Here is an 18,619-nt window from a genome sequence, read left to right on the forward strand (position 1 = left end):
ACTGGTACATTCCATAACATCACTATGTTTTTATACAAACTGTAGCAGTGGCTGTATTTTTTTTATTTTTAGAGTTGTTGTCTTCATGGACGGTGAACTTTCACCCCAGTCTCAAGTCTTCTGCAGCTCTAACAGGTTTTCTTCCAGGATTGTGCCGCATTATCTCCCGCTCAATTGATAATGAAAGCATACCTCCCAAATGTGAACACTTTTTACAAACCAGGTGGCATCTGAAAACAATTGGTTGGTTATTATTTATAGCTATCAGAGTAAAAGAGAGCAGAACATTAAAATCCCAATAAATTGCTGTCTGAAGTCTCAACAATTGTCCAAAGAATGTTGCAGGAAATCATAGTTCAACTTCTCCAGTTGTAAAATAAGCAGTTATCATTTATTGCAGGCAAAAAAAAAAAATGAACAACTATAAATAATCATCTTAAACGACGGAAAACTGTTTAAGACGCAACAGCTCTTGCCATTTTGGTGACGTGCTACAGCTAAAAATTCACTGACGTTCTTATATTGGTGCTTTGTCTCCCTCTGCAGGTACAACTGAGTAACAACAGCTAAACTTCTGACAAAATGAGTAGATAAGTAGAGAAAATAAGAACTTTCAGATTTTGTTGAAAGGTTTAGCAGAATAACTAATTGTGAGAGACAGAAAAGGAAATCTAAGATGTTTTTTGTTTTTTTTAGATTCAGCATTTTCAACACTACACACAATAGTATTTATTTACCTGCTTAGTCTTTGATTTCTTTTTTCTCTTTTTTTTTTTGGCTATGGTTTATTCAAATTTGGACACAAACATGTGCAACCACTCTGACTTTGCATGTCAACACAAAAACATAAATCCTACTCACATAAAACAACTCATCTCCAAGGACGTTTATGTGCCTCGTAACGTCGCTAAAAAATATAGCTCTGCTTTCCTCTGATGTCGGGGGAGAGGGGCTTCGAGATGCTCTGTGTGGTAATCTCTCAAGAGCAGGATGCTCGCTCTTCAACGTGGAAGCAATTTCCCTCCGTCAGCTCCGTCTGGTTTCCCTGAAATTCACAACAACTGTAAATTACATTTGATTAAAAAGCGGCGTGTTTTGATTTACTGGCTCGCCTTGGGGGTTAGGGGTTGAGGGGGGGTTCTGCGTTTTATCTGTGAAATCGAACATCCCTGCTGTGAGCAGGAGGTGGTGATAGTCATCTCTAACCAAAACCCCTCAGCCCAGGCCCGGTGTTTCCACCCCCCGCCATTTCATATATAAATATAAGTTCCATGTGTTTGCCCTCTTAGCGGCTAAATAATGTTGCTGACATTGTGGCTGGGCTTAAAAGCAAACTTGAGCAATGCATAGTTATGGACCTACGTGGAGCACAGGACCTGAACGCATCACCAAGGTCTTTGATGCCTCAGTCCAATTAAAGCCCACATGACCTATTGAAAGAAGAATGCTTTGATTCTTGAATATTTTTCCATCGTATTTTTTTTTTCCGCCCAAACAAATGCTTAATAAAGCATGTAAATAGTGATCAGTAATTAATATTAATTATGTCCTGCTCCAAACTAGACGCCTCCAGAGACACTAAAGTAAGGGCTTACTTTGAAGAAACCCCGCAGGTCGACTTGTTAGAAAGGTTGCCGTTTTAGCTCTTTTTGTGTGTGTGATGCATTTCACTCCGATCATCTGAAACCTTTTTAACCCAATTGTTTGTCCAAAGACAATCTTGTATCTCTCTGGCTGTATTTGTTATAGTAAATATATATAATAAATAAATTAGATCTCGTTTTGTGTTCCTCGTTTCTTGTCAAACGGACTTTTTCTCAAGCTAAATAACTGTACAGTTAAACGACACCAATATTTAGATCCTGTATGTTGAAGTCCTGATCACGTCTGGGTAAATATACCCAATGGTTAGTTTATGGTTCTATAACGAGCAGTTAACCATAATCTAATTGTACACTGGAGATGACTTAACATTAACATGTACAATTAATGTTAAGTTGATTATTAACAACTTATGAAATGAGAAAGAAACAGTTCAGCATATAATTAGTTTATCTTTAATGATTTCTGTCTTTGCGTCTCTTAGTTGTTTCTTTAAAAACTCCTTTTGTGACTAGATTGTTAAAAGTAAACAACTAGGGAACATAAACTAACCATAACCTAATCACTGAAATGATCTATAAAGGAAATAAGTTGAGGAATTAAACATTAGGTAAAAAATCATCCTTACTCATTAATTTACCAGTAAGTAACCAATAGCTAGTCATTGGTTATAAAGCATAATGTGGTGAGAAATTAATAAAATGAAGTAATGTGCACAAGAGATGAACTAATCATAGTAACAGTTTTTTAACAAGATTTCAACATCAAGTAATACCTTCCTGGGAATCAACTAACTGATTCAAAACAGAATCAAAACTTGATTAGATAACAAACAACTGAGCATCAATTAACATTAATTAATGATTGTTATTAAAAACAATGATATAGGGAATGAATAACTGACTAATTACCTATTAGCTAGCATTAACCATGTGTTCTAGATCCAAGTGGAGTCAGGAATTAATCAGGAGGTAATGAAGGAGTGGATGGAGTAAATCATTAAGTGATACTTAGTAGATCATAGATTAACATTAATCATTGTTTATAAATGAAAATTAAGCAACAAGTAATACTTGGGTGACCATTAGCTACTTAAATGTTAAAACAAAAGTTAGTTTAGCAGGTAATTCTTTAGGTCCTTGTGAGTTTCCGTGTAAATTCAGTAAACGTATTTCACCGAGTCTGAGGAGTCGACTGGACCGCAACTCAGTGCTGCATTTTCGTTTTTCATTGGGCATGAAATCATTGTGCACCTCAAACAAACACACAAAAGGATTAAGAGTCAATCAAGTCAAAAGAAATATTTGCGAAAGTCCAAAATAAGTGTTTTGCTATGCAAGCATTTCCATCAGTAGGACAAAAAAAAAAAAAAAGAGTCTGACTGCTTGTGAATGTGACTCCATTCAAATTAAGTGTCAAATTTGAGAAAATAAAATAAAAAAAATAATAAAAACCTTCCATACTCAAGATTCCTCAGGCAATTATTTCAGTAATTGTTATCTTAGTGGAAGATAACGATAAGAAACGGCTTTGCTTCAAACACATTTTCAGAGTTTTTCCTCGTTGTCACCACAAGAGGGCGTAATGTTCGAATACGCACCAGAGAAGTTCAATGGCTTGCAGCTGATGAAAACCAATTAAATGATATTTAATACAGAAATATTGAAAAGTAAGCGCATGTCGGGGCTCCTTTTGCATGAATTACTTCATGTAGGTGATCATTCTGCAGCTCAGGCTGTTTAATGGCGATATGGATCAATCGCCATGGTAGATAGTTACACGGACTTTATTGAAACACATTGGACCAACACCAGCGGTTTTTTAAATTGGTCATAATATTCTAATTCTCTGATAATCTGAATATTGTGTTTTCTTTACCTCTAAACTATAATCATCTGAATACTGAAATACTATTATAAATCTTTATGATTAGTTGTTTTTTTTTAAATCAAGTTATTGTGATTAAATAATCTAGCAAAAAGAAAATTCTAATCTTTATTGAGATGCAGCTATAACAGACAAGTGGTGCATTTTTGTAGTCGCAGGGTTTGTTTATACATCAGGCTGACTACATTTTGCAGTCTGGACAAAGTCAGCGGAAACATTGAAAAGACAAAGAACATCCGCGCTAATTATTATTATTTTTTTATGTTTTAACATTAACATAAAAAAAAAAACCTAGTGCATTGAATGACGTGTTGCCGTCTTCGCAACAGAGCTGAAACTCAATCTGTTAACTTTTAAGAGGGATTTAGTCAAAAATTAAAAATATTTCTAAACGAAACGTGAAACCCACAATGTCTTGAATCGAGATGTGGAGAGAGGGAAGGGACGAAATTGGAGGCGGGGGGTGTTTGATGGGTGGGGATGTGGGGGTGCGCAGGCTCATTCCAGTGGGCTGGTGCACTCCCTTCCATCTCCACAACATTCCTACTTTTGGAGACCTGACCAAAGCGCGTCCGGACTCGGAGCCACGTGTCCCCCCCCCCCCTCTCTTCCCCTGCCCTCCCTCCGTTTCCTCTTTTTCTTCCCCAGACCATCACCCTACCAAGCCCTCTTTCAGGCCAGGTGTCAAGAGCGCCCATCGGCCGGGAGATGCAGCGTCTGGTCTGCCGCACACGGACTGCGGGCTCGGAGCTGCCGCAGAGCGCCTCGGCTCCCTCCGGACTGCTTCTAACACTTCTTTGAATCCACATATAAGGACATATTTCTTCACAATCATTTTTTTCCTCCCCCCCCCCCGCCCCCCCAAAAAAGAGAGAGGGCAAAACAGGTTGTGTTCAATGCGTAGCCATGCTTCTCATCTCGTCTCGCAGTGCGCTGCTGTCCGTCTACTACCCGCAGATCTTCCTCATCCTCACCAGCGGTAGCTACCTGTACGTTGTTCTGAATGCGCATGCTTCCTTTGAATTTGATGCGCTTTTATTTCCTGCAGCCTCTTATTGCGTGCGTAAATTGTAAGCCAATCACGCACAAAATTGGAACGTCAACACGAGAAACCAAAACATATTTTCGACCACGTTGTAAAAAGAAAATCTATTTTAGGTCCCTATATATGTTTATATATGCATTTTTACTTTTACGTCATTCGTTATTGCTATTATTTTGTCTGGGGAATACTTTGGAAAGACTCGGTGGAAAAACGCGCGACTTCTTTTTTTCTCGTTTAGTCGTTTTCCTCCTCGGTGGAACACGAGCTGCCGATTTCTCCTCCAACACGCTGGCATTTTCATTCAGAAATTGAGCCATAAAACGGCTGAGTGAAAACTCGATCGAGTGCAGCCAACATTTAATCTGCTGACCAGCTGATGAGATAACCTGGTGCAATGTGGATTTACACATTGCACCAGAACCACTCGGTCTTGGAAGCACCTCGTCAGAACCGGGCTATAACGTGGGACAGCAGCATATGGAAAATAGTTGTATTAAATGATTACTTCATGCTCTTTCAATAGAAAGAGGGGCCATTGAAAGGAGCGTTTGGGACTTAGGGGCCCCACAATGAGACTGATTGCTACACCATATTTGCCTCTCATTGAGAACAAGGGCAGGTTCTGCTATGAAATCTATACCATAAACTATAGAACGCTTTCTTCAGGGATGGCGATCAAAACGAGCTCAATATCAACTAGCCTGACTTAATAAAAATTATAACCTCCCATCAAATTTGGGGGCCCTTTCTGCTTTAACAGAGAATGTTCTCCACATTTTTCTAGATTACTGTTCTGATAAAGTCTTTTCACAATCCTCATTCCTGCAGGGCGTTGTCCTCCGTGGTGGCCCTGGGCGCCAACATCATCTGCAACAACATACCAGGACTGGCACCCCGTCAGAGGGCCCTCTGCCAGAGTCGCCCGGACGCCATCATCATTATTGGCGAGGGCGCCCAGCTGGGCATCAACGAGTGCCAGTACCAGTTCCGCTACGGGCGCTGGAACTGCTCTGCCCTGGGGGAGAGGACGGTCTTCGGACAAGAGCTGAGAGTAGGTCAGTCTCGTCCGGGACTCGCCTCCTTTTGGGGGGTTTATTTGTATAGTTGCTTTGTGATGTTTTAACAGTGGGAGAGAGTGGTAAAGAAAACATCCACGGCTCAGGTGGGAAAATCTGTCGACCAAATCATTTTTAGTCGTGCTCTCTGCAAAAGTGGTCGTTATGAAAAGGTGGCAAGAAGAAAGTCATGAGAGGTTCGGTTTAAAGTTAAGCACCGAGTTTAGCAAACATGAGGCAGGAGAGTGCTGATCTGATGAGACCAAAATTGGACTTTTTGGCAGAAAACTAACACTGTACCTGGTGGAGGCTATGTTGGAAAAGTCCAATCAAAACCTAACTTGAAACTTGTGGCGAGAATGGAAGCTTTTATCCAATTTGATGGAGCCTGAGCTCTTTACAAGATAGACTGTGCATAAATTTCACTTTCTAAATGATACATACCCTAAAACCCTTGGTAACTCTATGGTTGTCTGGTTTACATTATAACATAACGTTCCAGAGTTTAAACTTTTAAGGGTTTCTTCTCACATACTTTCAACATTCAACGGAACAAGTTCAAATGCAAAGTTTTAAAGATTTCAGCACCCAAGCAAACATTTCATCTGAAGCAATGTCCCAAAGCGAGTGAAGACATTTTTGTGTCAGGCTCGTCAGGTTTCTTAAATTCATACCTGTGTAGTCTATTAACACCAACTAAAAATTCACTCAGGTCGACATTCTTTAAAATTTTGACTCCTCGCAGGCGCCTCTTTGCTCCTAATGTGAACCTCATCCATAAATTGCTTCGGGTCCAGAATGTTTTGTTGCGGTTTTGCTGTGGGTTTGGATGCATGTTTAATCTAGCAGTTCTGGGAGCGATCACTTTCTGCTGTCTGAAGATAGGTTTTCTCAGAGTAAACAAATTTAAAGAGACACTGGAGATCCATTTTTTTTCTTGTCTTGTCAAGTCCAGTTAAGAAAAACAATTAAAGAAGATATGTTACGATCCATTAAATAAGGGCTTTATCAAAACGGGTTGGAACATTGGGTGTGGCTTTCCAAACCAAGACTATACAACAATCTTGTCCTGTAAGTGAATCTTACACAAGTTTACGATGGCGACCTTTAGGGCCTGTGAATTCATTAGGCTTAGACCAGAAAGATTCATGCAAACCACTAATTAAAGGCAGCTCCGGCAGCTGAATGCAACGGCATTCAATCAAAACAAATCACAGCGGGAAGAGACTGTTTGGCCACCGCTTTGCGCCCAATACCTTGAGAAATACTCTGCAGCGTCGAACAACTTCTCTGAATCGCTCGCGGATTTAGCTTGATGAGGGAAGACTTCAGCGTTTGTGGGGGAACTGCAGACTTGACGGTTTCAGTGAAGGAGTTTTTTACGTTGGAAGGGAGCCATCTAAAGGAGACACCATGCATTAATACCCTGGGGTAAACACTTGAAGGAGGAGGATATCCCATATCCCGTTAACAACTTTAGCACCAATAAATTAATTTTCCCCCTTTGACTCCACAAACATAAAGCTCTTTGTTATGAAGCTCAAACAGTAAACCCAGAAAAGATTGCAAATGGGTTAAGACCATCCACAGATCATCTGGCTGTGTTACGCACCATCATTTGCTGCAATTTCCTTAGTCAGAAAAAGAACAACACTGTATGACACAATAAAGCACAGCAACCCGTAGTCCCAGTGCAGAAAGTCAGCCAGCAGATGTCACTTTGTTTCCTTCGGAGTCCTGATGACTGCTTTAACAAGCCAAGCACTAACTGCTGAGATAGAGCCATTTGAGGCAAGACATGCAGAGACAGTCTGCTGTCTGTGTTAAATACTTCTGAGCAATGATCTCAGAGGAGCAACTGCTGCTGCTCATCAATCTGTGAAAGGGTTAGAAGGCCGTTTAGAAAACAACTTGCATCGACTATGGTGTTGAGTGTTCTCCAAAAGCAACTTTTTCTACCTGCCTGTGGTCATAATGTTAGAGCCAATATATGTGGAAAACATTCAGTGCAGTTGCCAACCCTTGTGGCTGTTAACATCTCTGCAAACTCAACAGCTGAGACCAAGCAACATTCAGAAAAACTGCTAACAAACCCCAAATAACACTTCCCAGGCTCCAGAACTTGTTTGCACGGTTCACCAGACTCGAGAACAAGAAAGCAGAACAAAATGAATCTGAATAAACCACAAGACTTCTGTCTCCTTTAGACCAATGAGGCCAAAGTGGAGATTTTCATAATACACAGTGCCACATTTGGTGAGTCACACTGTTTAAGGAGCCAGTCATTTTCCCCCCTATTAGGAATATATGACCATTGGTTTTAGTTCCTCAAGACACTACCAATAAAAAAATAAAATAAAAACACTGACAAAGTGAGCCATCAGAATAACACTGTCCACCCTAACTTCTCAAAAGCATAGTTGTAGTGCACTAAAGCTTTTTAGAGACATTAAGAAATTGTGATAACTTCATAGAAAAAGGTTATATTGTGTCTACCTTAATGAGATTGTGATTTTACCTCGCTTTTAGACCTCACATTCCCAAATACATTGTGACAGAGGAAATCCAAAGGGGGGAATGCCTGGCCATCAGTGAAGGGTTTGGAGTGGCTTAGTCATAGTCCAGCTATAAAACCAAACTTTAACGAGGTCGCTCATGTCTAAAAACCCAGAAATGTGGCCGCGTTAAAACAATTCTGCAAAGTAGATCAAGGTAAAAGTTCGAGATGTGAAAACGCTCACTGCAAAAGAACTGATTCTGCATTCTCTGAGAACTAAACGTGTTCTTGATGGGGTTAAGTTAAGAAAACTATCCTGATAACTAGTTCAAAAATGTCTCTGATCAACTTTGTTGCCAAACCGTACTCTAACCTGGACTCTCAAGTACTCTCAGTCATTTAATTATTGATTTGCATTCCAATTCTGTCCTCCTTTCTCCAGGCAGCAGGGAGGCAGCATTCACCTATGCCATCACAGCCGCTGGAGTTGCCCACGCGGTGACGGCGGCCTGTAGCCAAGGCAACCTAAGCCAGTGTGGCTGTGACCGCGAGAAGCAGGGCTACCATGATCGGGAGGAGGGCTGGAAGTGGGGAGGCTGCTCGGCAGATGTCAAGTACGGCATGGAGTTTTCGCGACGCTTCGTGGACGCTCGTGAGATCAAGAAAAACGCCCGCCGACTGATGAACCTCCACAACAACGAGGCGGGTCGAAAGGTAACACACCGAGGTCCGATTTGGTCAAACGGAAGGATGTTATTAATGAGAGGTGTGGACTTGAGTCACTTGACTTCAGACTCAACTCGGACTATAAAATTGATGACCTGTGATTTTATTTGTGCTTGAGCATTCAAAAATACTTAATATCTTAATACCAAATAGAAAAATAATTTTGAGCAAGTTATACATTTCTTGGGGGAATTGACTGCCACATATGACAATTTGCTACGAATTGGGAGATCAGACTCCCAATGATCTGCCAGATGATCTGTGGAAGTGCCTGTTATCCTGAGACATCTTTGCTTCTTTTAACTGGATTGTCTGAGAGCTCTCTTTAGCTCCTCTAAACATAGCACATGATGCAATCATGTCAACACTGACCAAATCCTATGAATGTATCCAATACCTGGCTGACTCTATGCCACAACGAATTGGGGCAGTTCTGCTAGTATAAGAGGAACCAACCTAGCACTAGGTCTACCACATAAAATGGCCTCAGAGTTTAAACCTTCCAATCAGTCTATATTCAAAAATTTAATTCAAGTTCAAAAATACTTTATTGATCCCAATGGGAAGTTAAATAAAATATGAGGAAGGAGTAGCTAAAGGAGCAGTTAATTGATATTTAATTTGAAGGAAATGTGTTTTCACAAAGTGGGACTGTTTCCGTCATTGCTATAGAGCAGGGGTGTCAAACTCCAGTCCTCAAGGGCCACTGTCCTGCAACTTTTAGATGTGCCTCTGCTGCACCACACCTGAATAGAATAATTAGGCCATTAGCAAGGCTCTGGAGAACTGATCTACACAAGAAGGAGGTAATTTAGCCATTTCAATCCTGCGTTTTGTACCTGTGGCACATCTAAAAACTGCAGGACACCGGCCCTTGAGGACTGGACTTTGACACCTGTGTTATAGAGGGATTGGATTCAGCAAATGGAGTGGCTCAGCCAAGCTCCATTCCTTCAGGAACCGCCACTTACAACAAATATTTCATGTCCTAGTTGTCGTTTTTTTCCCCCAAAAGTGAGAAATGACAGTCACGTTACGTTTTTTTTCCCTAAACAATCCAATGATCTGTGTTCTTTTTTATTTGTAACAGTGGTGAAAATGTCAATAAACTGAAACGCTGAAAAGCTTCCACACTTGAATCTTCAAGTTAAAAATATTAACTAAAGCTAAGATAGCAGCTTTATTTAGCAATATTATTTACCATTTTGTCACATGTCCTGAATTATTCAGGAATTATTTAGTCAGGCGTCACGTGTAATGGGCCGCCTTTTTCTAGCGGTTTAAATTAAATACTTCATTTGTTACTCCCATTTTTTCAATTTGGAATCATAAGACTCAACGGTTAACAGAGAGAGCCGTTACTTGAAACTGAATTACCGTAATCGGACTATAATGCCATACTCATTGATCCATCTATCCACCCATGTCTTCCGCTTATTTAAGATACTGTTGGGGATTTATCAGGTTCACGACGGAGAGCAAGAAATCCTGCTCTAGATTAACACTCTTCAGTTCATTCTGTGGAATCCTGAGAAACCCTAAGGGATCAGAAAGAGTTGTAAAACCAACAAAGGGAGCAACATAAAAGGCACTCCTAACTTTATCTCTAAATCCCAGCCATCCCTACAAATGAAACTTGTTTCAGTTGCTTGTATCAAGCATCTGATTCGTGATTTGTATCACGTATCTGCAGGTGAAGGATAGAACATGGACAAACTGGTGAATGTGGAGCTTTTGTATTTGGCCCAGCTTTTTCTTCACCAAGAGAGACGGAAGAAGCATTCCTTCTCCTGCTCGGTTCATCCATCACTCATGAACAAAACATTCAAGTCAAAGCAAAGAATATTCTCGCAATCCTCCCTCTATTCTCTTCTCAGCGACCGCAAGCCTGCATACGTGCGCACACTGATCCGGCCGGAGTCAAGAACCGCTTCCAAAACCTTGATAACCCACCTCTGATTTGAATAATGATGTGTACGAACAAGCAGCCCTCTGTTATTAGAGCTTCAGTGACATAACAGAAAAAATATATCAAGTGTGGATCTAGATCAAAGGAGGCCTCCCCCCACCCCCTTTACATCGAAATCAATCACCTGTCTATTTTGTCATTTGAATGTATTTATAGGATGTTATAATGTACATCTGACTCAAACCACCATGTAAGAATATACACATGTAGAGTTACGCAACAGTTCTGGTCAGTCAACTCCTGTCACTCCGGTCTGTGGTTTGAAGAAAGGTAATGTTAATTACAGACTCCAGCTCGGAGCTACGAGTCTTTTTTTCAGGATTTTTTTGACACAAAGTTGGCTCGCCAGATGCTGTGCTGAAAGTTAAAGTGGTCGCAGAAATCCCAGCTCCCCAAAAAGAGACAGGCTTAACTGTTTACAATGACGTTACATTTATCTTGCACAGGGTTTAATACAGGTCTCTCGAACTCAAATTTAAAACTTTTTAAGACCACTATAAGTACAATTTAAGATGCATATCACAGCAATGGTGTTCGAAAGAAATACAGGGGACCAAAATTGTGAAATTGCTGGGGCCTTTTTGTGGCTCTTGGCAGCAGTTTTGTGCTTCTCACATGGTATAAAACTCTCTAGCAAGCTTGCAGGATTTAGCAGCTTGTTACCAGTGGCCTTAACCACCTCGAGTCAGAACATAATGAGTGAAGATGTTTGTGTGTGACTCAAACTCTTATCGGATAGAAAGATCACATGAGAAAGACCTACATAAAATGTGAGATTAAATAGTCTTGCCACAACAAGATTTAAGACCTGTAATTAACGTATTTAAGGTGATCTTAAAAATTTTTTAAACAAATTTAAGACATTTCCAGCCTTAAAGTTTAAACAAATGAATTTAAGGCTCTTTAAGGATGCGCTGACACCCTGCTGTCTGTCTGTATTTTCAGCACCTGTCCGTTTTGTTTTTCTAAGACATGCTGAACCTCAACTCTCTTTGTGAGCAGATCCTGGAGGAGAGAACGAAGCTGGAGTGCAAGTGTCACGGCGTCTCCGGTTCCTGCACCACCAAGACCTGCTGGATCACCCTGCCGAAGTTCCGAGAGGTCGGCTACCTGTTGAAGGAGCGCTACGGCGACGCGGTGCAAGTGGAGCCTGTCCGGGCCTCGCGGCTCCGCCAGCCCTCCTTCCTGCGCCTGAAACAGGCTCGGGGCTACCAGAAGCCCACGGACACGGACCTGGTGTACCTGGAGCGCTCGCCGAACTACTGCGAGGAGAACACGATCACGGGAAGCACGGGGACGAGGGGCAGGCTGTGCAACGGCACTTCCGCTCACACGGACGGATGCAACGTGATGTGCTGCGGCCGGGGCTACGACACGCACCACTACACGCGGGTCTGGCAGTGCAACTGCAAGTTCCACTGGTGCTGCTTCGTCAAGTGCAACACCTGCAGAGAGAAATCGGAAGTTTTTACCTGCAAGTAGGCGCAAGGCAACGGGGACTCCGAAAAGGAAGGGCCTTGAGATATTTATTACATTTTGCACATTTTGGCATCGTATTTCTAAAGAAACAGAAACTCAAGCTGAATTTGAGCTGTGGAAGTTACTGGGAGCAACAGAGACAAACAACTTTGCAAAGGTTTTCAACTTTTTCAAATATTCTCATGCAACAGCCGGAAACTTGAACATATTTTTTTAGGGGTTTTCAGTGATAGACCAGCAATAAGTAGTTAGGTGACTGTCAGCTTTGCACAAGCATGAAAACAAGTTGTTTTTTTTTGTGGACAGTAATTTTCACAACTTGGAAGATTTTTTTTTAGTTGGATTTAGAGCTGAACTTGGACTGGGCCACTAACAGTCACTGTAGCTCTGGTTGTATATATTTTTATATGGAAAAGTCTGCATATAATTTTCTTCCCACTTCACAATTACGCATTACCTTATGTTGGTCTATCACATGAAAACACTAAAACATATTTAGGTTTGTGGCGATTATTTTTGCAGGAAACCTATTTGCTTCCAAACTGGTGTTAGAAGACGTTGCATTACTAAGGCAAAAGTTTTGACATCGAGCAACGGCTGTTGGTTATTATTTTAACATTTATGTTCAGGGGAACATAAATCAGAAATGTACTTTGGACTGCCCTGGAAGAAGCCTCCACATGCGGCCAGAAGAAATGGCAGCCGAGCATCTTCTCACACTGTATTCTGTTTAAACACTGAAAATATATATATATATATATATTAAAACTATTATTTATGTAGAACATCTTGCAGCTGGGCATCTCATACCACTCCTTCACAATGATCATCATCTGTTATTTAAAACAAACTGTACCTTCTTTGGCACATTCAGACAGTCACGTTGCGCTATACTTTGCCTCAAGTTTTTACACTAAGGGCTGGTGTTGAACTGGCACATTTTGCGCATAAACCCACCATCCCCAGGCCAGATGGGTTTGTTCCGCCAACAAATGCATTGCTTTAGGAATCCAACCTGTGAGTCTGAACGGCCCTCCATCCTGACTGCGCTCATTGTCTGGCTGTTGGACGAGCTGGTGCTTAGCAGAAAGCCACGCAAGCCTCGTTGGGAAATCCACGGAGGAGCGATCGGGCCGAGACACAGAGTCCCACACGGCAGCCTCTGCTTACACAAAGCCTTCCAGCATGGTTTAGGCCTGCTCAGGCAGATGGCATGGGACCGTAACCACATGGAAACGGGGAGGCAGGAGAAACACCAAAGGCTTGCTATTTCTGGACAGCACCCTTAATGTATTTACACATTTGTTTTTGGTTGTTTTTAGGCTTTGTATGAGTTACAAAACAATTGGAAGAATATATTTTTATATGAGGAACGTGGCACTTTATGTCATTTCTAGCTGGAAAGAGTGTTTCTTATTCATGTCATTTTATACATATTTGAAAGCTATAACTTATTTGGAATTGGTGTTATTTTGGAATAAAGCTCCAGAAATGGAAATACTCGATTGTACTTGAAGGAACTTGTCCACTCAAAACAGGAGTTTAACCTTCTCAAGACGTCCATAAAAGCTGAGTTACGTGATGTTATACCAGAGAAGTTTCCGGAAACATTACTGGGACATCTCAGTCGTTAAGAATGTCATTGGAAACTAGACTTATTTCAGTCATTTAATTCAAAAAGGGAAACTCATATTGCATAGATATGAGATATGAAACTGTTCATTTGGATAATTATTTTCATTATTAAATTTCGCAATTGTAAGACCAATAACATATTTTTAAAACCCTCCACAACAAGGGAGAGCCACTAAAGTTATTGCTGAATCCAAGCATATTCATAGAAGGTTGAGTGGAAGGTAAACTACACAAGAAAGAAGGATGACAGCAGCCTTACAAGGCATTAAATGCAGCAACTTTCTAATCAGAAAGGGCGTCAAGAGCAGTTTTATCTGGGCTGAGGAGAAAAGGACTGCTCAGCGGTCCAAATTTCCTACAGAGCAACTCCAGAGGATAAGAGACATTACAGCCAACAATGCAGATGCCAAGCTGCTGCTGGTAAAACTACCTGGGCTTCCTTAACACCTTAGCAGAGTGAAGCTGATCGCCTCCATGCCACGGCTACAGAGGTTTTTTTGTTAAACTTTGTTTCTGCCATTTCCTTCCACAAAATTTTCCATTTGTATTCTTAGATGCATCACCCTTTACAGTCGGCTTCTTTAGCGTGGACCTTTTACCCTCCTTGTGAAGGGAATCACTGACTTTCCTAAAGACTGCGTAGATCAAAAATATAACATTTCTACATTAACAGATTTTCTGTCATATTCCTATTTTTTGTAGAGCTGAATTTGGGGTTTTACCAAAGCACACAAACTTTTCAAAGATATCGTTGAGATGCACCTGTAGTTGAGAAGTTCGGAAACTTTAAAGGTTCGCAAAGCCTGACAACTAAAGAACAAAAGCATTTTTTTTTAATTCACACACACTATTAGACCTTTTCTCCCTAATTTAAACATGATCTGGATATTATGATGCAAGGCGATCTTTGTAGGCCTTTGAACAGCGCAATAGAGGTCTGTGATATAAAATGCTGATATGGGAAAGGGTAAAATTCTTGCATTGTCCGACTTGGCAGATGAGCGCCCGGGTTCCAGCCCTGCCACCTCTTTCAGCTTAGCTGACTTGCACACAGCCCTCTTTCCTGTGGGGCTGAAAAGCATTGCGGCCGGCCGGTCGAGCGTAAACTAAAGGCTGTTATGTTAGCCGTCTGAAATCCTGATGACCGGAACCCCGTAAAGCTCCCCCTACTGTGCTGCCGGATCGGCGGGGATAGTCCGTCGGATTGTTTCAACCCATTTTGTCATTAAAAATCGGAGGCAAAGCAAACAGGGTGGAGCAGGGTGGAGCAGGGCGCGGGCAGACCCGAATAGCGCCGCATTGTCGAGTTGTCAGAACGGCTCAGCTTATCGAGCGGCACGAGGAGGACAGGAAGGAGTGTCGTTTTGCAAACTTGACACTTCCCATCCGATTCCCTCGGTCTTTCATGCGTTCGTAAAATTACTCTGTGGACATTTCCAAAGCATGCTGTGATTAAGCAGAATAGAGCGGAATATAATAACCGGCCATCAAATATCGATAGAGTCAAATATGAGCACCTCTGCCAAGAGACAGGCTGTTTAGATTTTATTTTAATGAGATGGTTAATGATTTATGATGCATGCCATCAGTTTATTATACATGGAAGATGTAGTGGAAATCCCCACTATCGAGGAATAAACCCTTCAGTGCCAAAGCTAGTAGAAGTGCAGATGAGTAGAATCATTAACTCATGTTAGGCAATTTTGTTTTTTATATACATCTTTAAAGCATGCATATGGACAGATGTTTTCTCAGATGTGGAAAACAGAAATCTTGAATACTTAAACACAAAACAAAAGCTTCAGAAAAGACAACAGTAGTTTAGAAAATGACAATTACTGGAACCACTGCTGCTAAAGAGGTTTAACAATGATCGAAAATTGTCATCTTATCTTGCAGTTGCACAAGCTCACACTGAAAAAGGAAAAAAAGGGCAATAACTTATTGAACCTCTGTGCATAATTACTGGAGATAAGTTTGAGAGTGCGTTCACACCAATTACGTTTTAATCAAACTTTAGTCCATTTGCGTAAGAAGGTTCGGTTAATTTGAGGAGGTGTGAATGCGCAATCAAACTCTGATCCGAACCATAAAAGCGAACTCTAGCCCACCTAAGAACCTAGGTCTCGGTTCGGTCGAAGTGAACTCTGATGTAGTGTGAATGCATATGTGAATGCAGAGACCGCTCCAAAAGCACAAAGCGGATTATAGCGCAGGGCAAATACAATCAAAACAAATGCGAGAGACTCGAGCTAGCGACAGAAATGGCTCCTGGTTGTTTACCAAAGACAAAAGAGAGGTCCTACAAGCACCAATGCGTTTTGTCTCCATTTTGTGAAGAAGGAAGTTACACTGCGTATTGTTCAGAGTCGTTTCCTCCAGTGGTTCTTGTTGCAGCGCTACCACAAGGAAAGCAGTAAACAGGTTTTTCAGTTAGTTTGGATTGTTTGACACAGAGCAGTGTGAAAGCGAACTACACCAGCTGAAAATGCAACAAATGTTACAATTTGGTCTCCAATTGAACTAAAGCTACTGGTCCCTCAGGTGTGAAAACACCATATGATTTTAGGGTCCTCTTTTAGGATTTGTTCTTGTCAGCTCACCAAAAAGCTTTTCTGTTGAATTCAGGTTAGATAGTTGTAGCAGAAGATACATTTTTGTCTGGTTAATCGTTTCTGTGATGATTTGGCTGCATGATTTTGATTCCTACTCTACAAAATTAACCAATAATGGTTGCTTTTTTAAGTTTGCAGTTAAGAGTCCACCACATTGTTATTTAAAATCGCCTGCTGTTCCAAAGACTAGGGGCCAATACAGGATTCCTAGGAAAATTTAAAAAATGTATTTATTTTTTTAAATCACAGGCCTACAGCATCACAGATCTACCAGTCTTCTTTGTCACAGTCTTTTTGGGAGCTGGACAAAATATTGAAACACAATTGCATACACTACCAAAGCACAAAATCTTACAAAGTATTTTTGGTCTAGTTTCTAGTGCCAATACCTTAGTATACTTGAAATAAGACAAAACTAACTTACACATAACTTTCCAGCGACATAAAGCTTGTTTTAAGTTTTAAAAAAAAATGGTTCCACTGAGATTATTTAACTTAAAGACACAACATTTTCCTCATAAGTAAAACAAATCTGCCAGTAGAACTAGTAACAAGATATTTGTACCAGAAACTAGACCAAAAAATACTTGACAAGATTTTGTGATTTTGCACTGTAGGACTACTTGTGTGAAATATCTGGTAGACTTTTAACACAGCATTCAAACTCCACTTGCATGTAACATTTTCTGTCAGCTGGATGGACTTTTACTTAAATTTTTTTTCAGTGAGAATATGGTGCTGCAGTAAAAGATGAAGTTCTAAGCTTCTTACACATTTTTACTACGGGTGCCAAGAACCAATAAGGGTGTTATAGGTTGCTATGCTTATGTTTAGTTTTTTTTTTTTTTTTTTGGTTGATTTCTGAAAAAAAGAGGAAGAAAAAAAAAAGTCTCCAATTAAGATGCATTTCCCACCTCAGTCACAGCTTCAAGTTTTATTCTTGGATTAGATGTTTTCTCCCTACAATCCTAATAATAGGTTTAGTCGGACAAGCAGTTATTTTAAGCGGTTTAATAAGCAGAGTTTCATCCCGCGGCCACGATATTTTAATTAGGCGAGGCCGCGAGGGGGTAGATTACCTCACGTTTTAGACATTCTCTTTCATGGTAACGGCAAAAGCCACGTTTGGGCCTGAGATTAAACGCCAGCTCCTGCTGGTAACCTGAACCGTGTTTGAAAAGCCAGAAAGCCTCGACCCTGCGGTGCTCTTGTCTTTGGATTAAACCACAAAACATCGACGTCTCCGAGAGGTGCCAGCGTGTGTCTGCCACTCACCGACTCCTCATTCCCCCAGACTTGGAGCTCCTGACATCTGCGTCTATAGCATGCAGACCTCGTAGGGTTTTGGTCTATGTGGAATCACTTTGGAGAGGTAGAAAAGTTCATTCTACAGACTTTTCTGATTTAAGTATTGCGAGTAAAAGCATCTCTACTGGGTAAATGCACATTTCTTTAGCTGCTCTGCTTTAAAACCCACTGATGGGTGGAGAGAACCTTCATCTTCTGACATCTTTAGGAGTCTTTCCTCACAGTTTTGAGCAGCAAGCTTCCATCTCGCTCCTCAATGAGGAACCCCAGCTCCCTGAGCACGGAGTAGTCCACCGGGCCGCGCCTCTCCAGAGCAGCCACCAGCTTCTGGTTCTGCTGGTTGTTTTCCAGAATGTTCCTGATGGCGAAGATCCCCCACTGGCTGATAACTTGAGGCAGTCGGTTAAAGAAGACAGAAGACAAACTTTAACCAAGATATACTGTTAATATACAGTGCCTTGCAAGAGTATCTTTTCTGAATAAAATTTCTGAATTTTGCCACATTATTTTTAAAAAAAACATACGTCAGTGGATTTTAAGTACAGGGTTTCTGCAGGATTCCCCAACGAAAATGTAAGACTTTTTAAGACTAGTAGTAGTGTCGAGCTTTTTTGAACTTAATGAAAGTAGAATAGTACGGCTCAGCAACAGAAAGTGAGGCAGTTGCAAAGATGAACCAGAAAGAGGTCCAGAAAATTGATGAGAAATGTACACTTACCTAAGATAGATGCAAAAAGTTAGCAGCAAATTAGCAGTAGCCTCAACTGCCTAGAGTCTCAGAACGCCATGCGTACAACTCAA

General features: G+C 41.0%; 2 protein-coding genes across 3 annotated transcripts in view; one reads left to right on the forward strand and one right to left on the reverse strand.

Moving 5' to 3' along the window:
• wnt7ba (wingless-type MMTV integration site family, member 7Ba) lies at positions 1 to 16,970 on the forward strand. 2 transcript variants are annotated; one of them, XM_028044150.1, is made up of 4 exons: positions 1 to 4,468; positions 5,363 to 5,589; positions 8,529 to 8,800; positions 11,784 to 16,970. In XM_028044150.1, exons 1-4 carry the CDS (start codon positions 3,915 to 3,917, stop codon positions 12,261 to 12,263), a joined length of 1,533 nt encoding a protein of 510 aa, XP_027899951.1. In that variant the 5' UTR covers positions 1 to 3,914; the 3' UTR covers positions 12,264 to 16,970. The 2 variants fall into 2 exon arrangements, with proteins under 2 accessions (XP_027899951.1, XP_027899952.1); XM_028044151.1 differs by having other exon boundaries at positions 10 to 4,478.
• atxn10 (ataxin 10) overlaps positions 15,465 to 18,619 on the reverse strand; it is a 13,675-nt gene continuing 10,520 nt past the window's right edge. The window contains exon 11 of the mRNA XM_028044152.1: positions 15,465 to 18,207. Coding sequence (XP_027899953.1) covers positions 18,023 to 18,207 — 185 coding nt within the window. The 3' untranslated portion in view covers positions 15,465 to 18,022. The remainder of the gene's footprint in view (positions 18,208 to 18,619) is intronic.

The sequence above is a fragment of the Xiphophorus couchianus genome, chromosome 17 (genome assembly GCF_001444195.1).
Source record: "Xiphophorus couchianus chromosome 17, X_couchianus-1.0, whole genome shotgun sequence".
Classification (NCBI taxonomy): domain Eukaryota; kingdom Metazoa; phylum Chordata; class Actinopteri; order Cyprinodontiformes; family Poeciliidae; genus Xiphophorus; species Xiphophorus couchianus.

Excerpts from the sequence above, each read along its gene's own strand:
- wnt7ba (XM_028044150.1), top strand. The coding sequence starts at position 3,915 with ATGTGGAGAGAGGGAAGGGACGAAATTGGAGGCGGGGGGTGTTTGATG. Across the intron at positions 5,590-8,528 it reads CGGACAAGAGCTGAGAGTAG|GCAGCAGGGAGGCAGCATTC; the intron begins GTCAGTCTCGTC and ends TCCTTTCTCCAG. Across the intron at positions 8,801-11,783 it reads ACAACGAGGCGGGTCGAAAG|ATCCTGGAGGAGAGAACGAA; the intron begins GTAACACACCGA and ends CTTTGTGAGCAG.